We start from the raw sequence: 5578 nt of genomic DNA on the forward strand, positions 1-5578 counted from the left end.
ATATTTGTTTGAAAATTTATTTATTCTGTTTAAAACTCGTTTTTTTCTGGTTTAAAATTCCTCTGTTTTTGCTTTGAAAATTAGCCTGTTTTTCGGTTGAGGATATAACTCATTTGTTGAAAATTCCTATTTTTTTATTTAAGCCAACTTATTTTGATTAAAAAGAAAATTTGTGGTGGCCATATAAACTATCACATTTTTGGTTGATAATTGATGAAAATTTACTTAATCATTGATCTGCTGGCTCTAAGCTTGACTTTATGCCTAAAAGTAAAATGTAGAATGGACAGAGAAAATGGATTTTATAGCATCCCTCTCTTTTAACTTTCAATCAAATAAGTTTTAAGAATAGTGTCTAAAACAGTAGCAATTTAATTTAATTTATTAAAATGGGTGCATCATATCTGGAATTGTAATACTCAGTATCTGCTTAACAACAGTCCATCTAATAATTAGCTCATCTCCTGATACTGCTAGATTCATTGACACGATTATAATATGCCCAATCTTTTTTAAAGATTTAATTCTGGCCTACATTTTTCCCCGTTTCAATAATATTTCCATTATGCTACACTTATTACAAGAAAACTTTTGCACAATTTGCATCAGCTATTCATACATCTAAAAGGAATCTATGGTAAAAATATAGTAATCGTATAAGGAATGGTGAAGGAATGCCATCAGTAATCTTTCTCTGGAGCAATTAGCTAAACGCAGACAAACGAGAGTGGTTAGCCATAAATATCCGTCACAATAGAGAAATTCACAGTGCGCTAAAATAAGTATTAATCGAAAGAATATCAATTATTTGCATGTTATAAAATGTTAATGGAGGTGTTACTGTATCAAAAGCTTACCTTTTTTGCACAATTAACTGTGCTGGAACATTTGTTTCGATTGCGTCACTGCTTCCTTTTATATTATGATCCCAGCAAAGGAGTGTTTCACCAGTTTGGACTTTTTTAATAGCAATGAAAGATGTACCAAGCTTGAAAGCATTTATGTACGGAATCTTTGCCACTGACCTACATCAATTTTGCCACTAACGATTTCAATCGAAATAGGGATTTTTCTTATTTATTGAGTAGTATAAATTCTTTTGATATATTTTACACTTAGGAGATTTCGTACAGTATTTAAGGAATTTGAATAGGGAAAACTGTGCAAGAGTAGGTCACTGACATTTTCAAAGTTTTTATATATTTCATAGAAAATAATTGAAATAAATTATTTACTTGTTTTTAATGTTTATTACAAACATTCTCAATACTGGATTATTTTAACGCTTCTTATTGAAGAGTAGGTCATCACTTCTGGTGACAAAATCATAAATAAAGGAATACTATACAATCAGTTTAATGAGATAAAATAACGAAAATTATTTGAACTATTGGAAAGAATGATTCAACCGAGGTTTATTGACAGTTTTTGATTTTGGAGAGTACAACATGTTGGTACAAAGATCTCGTGCCAAACTTAATCCAACAAAAGTGATATTGTTAGCATTGTAGTATTATTTGCCTACGTTTTTCAACTTGTCTTCAGATCTACTCAGTGCTACTAATCAAAGTAAGAAATTTTTAATGTGACCTACTCTTTCTGACAGTTTACTCATGTTTAAACATGTTTACTCTAATGAAACGTACCGAGTGACAAAAAGTTCTTTAATAATTATGAATACAAAACGGAAAGCTTTCGGCCTAAAACGTATTGTAATTAGGTTCCAAATATTTAGATATATAGTGCAAAGATATAACACGAAACAATTTTATTTCAATAAAAACTGTTCATATCTTTTTTTTCCTACCAAAAGATCAATTTTATTGTTCCTACAGATTTGTTACTCATACTATTGCGACCAAATTTTTTTCAGTTATGCCAAATCTTGTTTCGATTTTTGTAATCAATAGCTTAAGATATTTGTGTGTACCTACTGTAATTAATTAAAATTTTTAATTTAAATTCCCCTGATTAGATTTACAGTTGCAGCAGATACTATACTAAACAGGAACAAAAAATTACCGTAAATCTATTTTCTTGAGAGAACTATCGGTCTTCAACATTTATTGGATTGATGGCGCAATTCTTAAGCTGTAAAATGCAGAACTATATACAATTTTTTAGAGAATTTACCTTGAGAACGTTAAAACTCTCCTTCCCCTCACAAAATTTGACTAAGATTATATAAACATAAAGAATGAACATGCATATGAATTTTGTTAATTAAAAATTGCTAATGGAATTTTTGTTAAATCTTCATTAAAAATTCAACTGTTTTGTTGAAAATTAACTTTTGTTTAAAAATATCATATTGTTGGTTAAAACTCAAATGTTTCATAAAAAATTAAATCTTTTTGGCTAAAAATGGAATTGTTTGATTGGAATTAACGTATTTTGTTAAAGGATTCAAGAATTTGATTAAAAATTCGTCTTTCTGGTTTAAAATGGCACTATTTGCTTGACAATTTTTATTTTTTCAATCTTTTTGTTTGAAATTTCATCTGATTGGTTGAAAATTAAATTATTTTTTCCAAAAATACATTTTATTTGGCAGAAAATAAATGTTGTTAACTGCAAATTTAACTATTCACTGTTGAGCTAAGAATGTATCTTTCTTAATGTAGAATTTAACTACAGTGAAACCCTTCAATAACCCTCCCTTCTGTTGCCCTTCCGAGAATATTTGCCGCGCCATAGGCAGGTGTAACAGGAGCGGCGCTACAGATTAGTTTTCCTGTATTTGGTTGAAGAATCATATATATTGTTAAAAATGTATCTTCTTTGGCAAAAAAATGATCTTATCAGATGAAACTTCCTCTTTTTAGTCAAAAATTCATTTGTTTGGTTGAAAATTTAAATGTTCCATTTTTGGTTAAAACTGTATCCCCTTTTGAAATTTATTTTGTTGTTGAAGATTTAGAATTTTAGTTAACAATTAATTTCTTTTGGTTAGAAATTGGACTCTTTTATTGTGTAAAAATGATATTTTCGGTGTAAAAATGCAAATTTTTTGTTGATAATTCGTATTTTTGACTTGAAAAAACTATTCGATTTTTGCTTGAAAATTGATTTTTTCAGAAGAAAATTCATTTATTTTATTTAACTAGTGTTTTGGGTTGAAAATTGAATTATTTTTTAGAAAATTTATGTCTTATACAGAAAATTCATATTTTTAGCTTCAAAATTCAACTATTTGGATGAGATAATTGTCCTATGTCAACTGAAAAGTCTTTCTTGCTAGAAAACTCAGCTGAAAATTAATTTTGTTGTTAAAAAATCAACCATTTGGTTTAAAATTCTTCTATTTTGTGAAAAATATAATATCTCTCAGTTTAATATATATGTGGATTGACTATTTTTTTTATTAAAAATTTGTCTCCGTATCTTCCCCTAAATCGTCTTACGTAATTTGTGGATAAACCCTTGTAAAATTCTGTCTCATTTTGTCCCTCAAATTCTTTGAAATAAATTTTGAAATAAAACTTTTTTTGCATTTACATTATACGCCTAGATATAAGGTTGTTTTTATGCTTGAAAAAAATCTTGATAACGGTCAGGAAAAATGAAAAATTGATCAGGGAAAAGTCAGGGAATTTCCAAATTGAGATTTAGTAGCAATAACCCTGAATAATGTAAAAGTGATTGATTATATCAGCAAATGTCGGATATTCTCGTTCTGATTAATAGATTCTTGTCGGATAAGCAGAAAGATACTTACTGTGAGAGTTATATAGATGCATGCAGTATTATCTATTCTGTGCGGTGAGCATAAATGCGATCATCACGACATGAATGCATTTTCATTGTACGCAATAAAAGCGGTTCTTTGTGTCGAGAAATGTCGAGGTATGGCAAGTGAAATCCAAGTTTGACTTCTGAACTCAATAATATCTTATGAAGATCATCCGTGTGTGTTTTCTTTGTAGGCATGTACTTCTTACAATGCGTACTCATCGTCTCTTGTGCAATAAGAATTCGTCCATTAATTACGTAAAGCTTTTTTTATTTGGGGAGGGGGGTACAGAAAATATTATGAGTCAAAAGCATTTCCTACGTAAGTTTTCTCGTTATAATTATTTTTTTATGTGCTAAAACCAGTTCTGTCTGTTAAAATTACTTCTTATATACTATTACACCCATCGTGTCATTTTTAAAATTTCTTTTCGGTTATGTAATATTTATTGTTACATACGTCCAATAAATGTAGAGTTGAGGAGTTAAATCGGAAGCTACTTTTAATCTTTTAAAAAAAATTCAAATTCCTTGTAATATTCTTTTATAAATAAATATAGGCAGAACTTAATAATTACAACATCTTCTTTCAGACTAATGATCATTAGTCAATAACATCATTAGTCTGAAAGATGTTTTAATTATTAGGTTCTGCCTATATTTATTCATAAATTAAAATTTTTCCAGGCGTAAAAAAGAAAAATTTTTTTTTGAAAAATTAAACTATTCTTTTAAATCTTATCGAATTTCTTTGAATCATGAAAATTCGATTTAAATCCCCTAACACCCTTTCAAATTCATAAAAATACTTTGCTATTTCTGGAAATCCTTCAAAATCTTTGAAGTCCCTTAAAGTCGAGTATAATTACTTAAAACTGGATATTATCTCTAAAATGGTCAGGTAGTTTCTTTAAATTCTAACAATTTTTTTAAATCACTTAAAATCTGTGAAACCTTTCGCATTTCCTTTGGCATTGTTCAAAATTCCCTATAACTTTTGTAACTCCTCGAAATCTTTTGAAATCTCGTGTAGAGTGAAAATCATTGATATATTGTTGATATATTGCGTCACAAAAATCTTACGAATCCTCAGTAAAAATAAATTTCGAAATTACTTAATCTAATATTTAATTAAATAACTTAATATGAACCTAATCTTTCGGCACAATGTTTCTAACAAAAACAAATTTAAATTCGCGCATACTCAAAAAGTATTTAATCACAATTTTAGGGAATTTAATCTTGTTAATATAAATCGTCAAAAGCCTGAAAAAATGAAATTATTTGAATAAAAAAAAATAAAGCTGGTTAATACTAGACTCTAAAGTATATCCTGAAAAAATCATATTATATTATTATATTTTTATTATTATTATGTTATATTATTATTTCTCTAAAACTTTTTCCGAAAGATTCTACGACTCAAAGTTTAGAACTAAAATTATTCTTCGGCATAGCAGGATCCATTTCTATTTTTAAAATATGTTCTTTGAGTCATGAACTTTTTAAATAAATAGTTTCATTCAAAGAAAAAGAAATTCTATGGAAATTTCGTGATTAAGAATTAATAATAGTGTAAAAGAAAAACAGTCAACAGATCTTTAATGTAGAATTCTTGATTAAATTACGTAAATTGAAGTATAATTTTTATGATTGAGAACACTTTAAAATAAATAATGAAAAACTATCTAAAGCTTTTTGAAATTTAAACTGCCGTTTAAACAAATTATTTAAAAAGTAACGCCAAGGTACGAGGGTAGTTCAATAAGTCCTTAGAATGAAGTATAAAAACAATTTTTTTTGGGTAAATTTTTTTTTATTTTTCAACATAATCTCCTTGGAGCTC

At 27.7% G+C, this 5578-nt stretch overlaps 1 protein-coding gene across 4 annotated transcripts in view; it reads left to right on the forward strand.

The window, feature by feature from the left end:
* LOC117169167 overlaps positions 1-5578 on the forward strand; it is a 32169-nt gene that overhangs the window by 6946 nt on the left and 19645 nt on the right. The window contains exon 1 of one of the 4 annotated variants that reach the window (XM_033355392.1): positions 3762-3846. The exons of 1 other annotated variant lie outside the window; for it this stretch is intronic. Coding sequence is in view for 1 of the 3 variants with exons in the window: in XM_033355390.1 (XP_033211281.1) it covers positions 3943-3990 (48 nt within the window). In the remaining 2 variants the exon portion in view is untranslated. Of the gene's footprint in view, positions 1-3761; positions 3847-3934; positions 4055-5578 lie in introns of those variants that run through there. 2 more of the 4 variants (XM_033355390.1, XM_033355391.1) reach the window with 2 other exon arrangements.

Source organism: Belonocnema kinseyi, chromosome 3 (genome assembly GCF_010883055.1).
Source record: "Belonocnema kinseyi isolate 2016_QV_RU_SX_M_011 chromosome 3, B_treatae_v1, whole genome shotgun sequence".
NCBI classification, from domain to species: Eukaryota; Metazoa; Arthropoda; class Insecta; order Hymenoptera; family Cynipidae; genus Belonocnema; species Belonocnema kinseyi.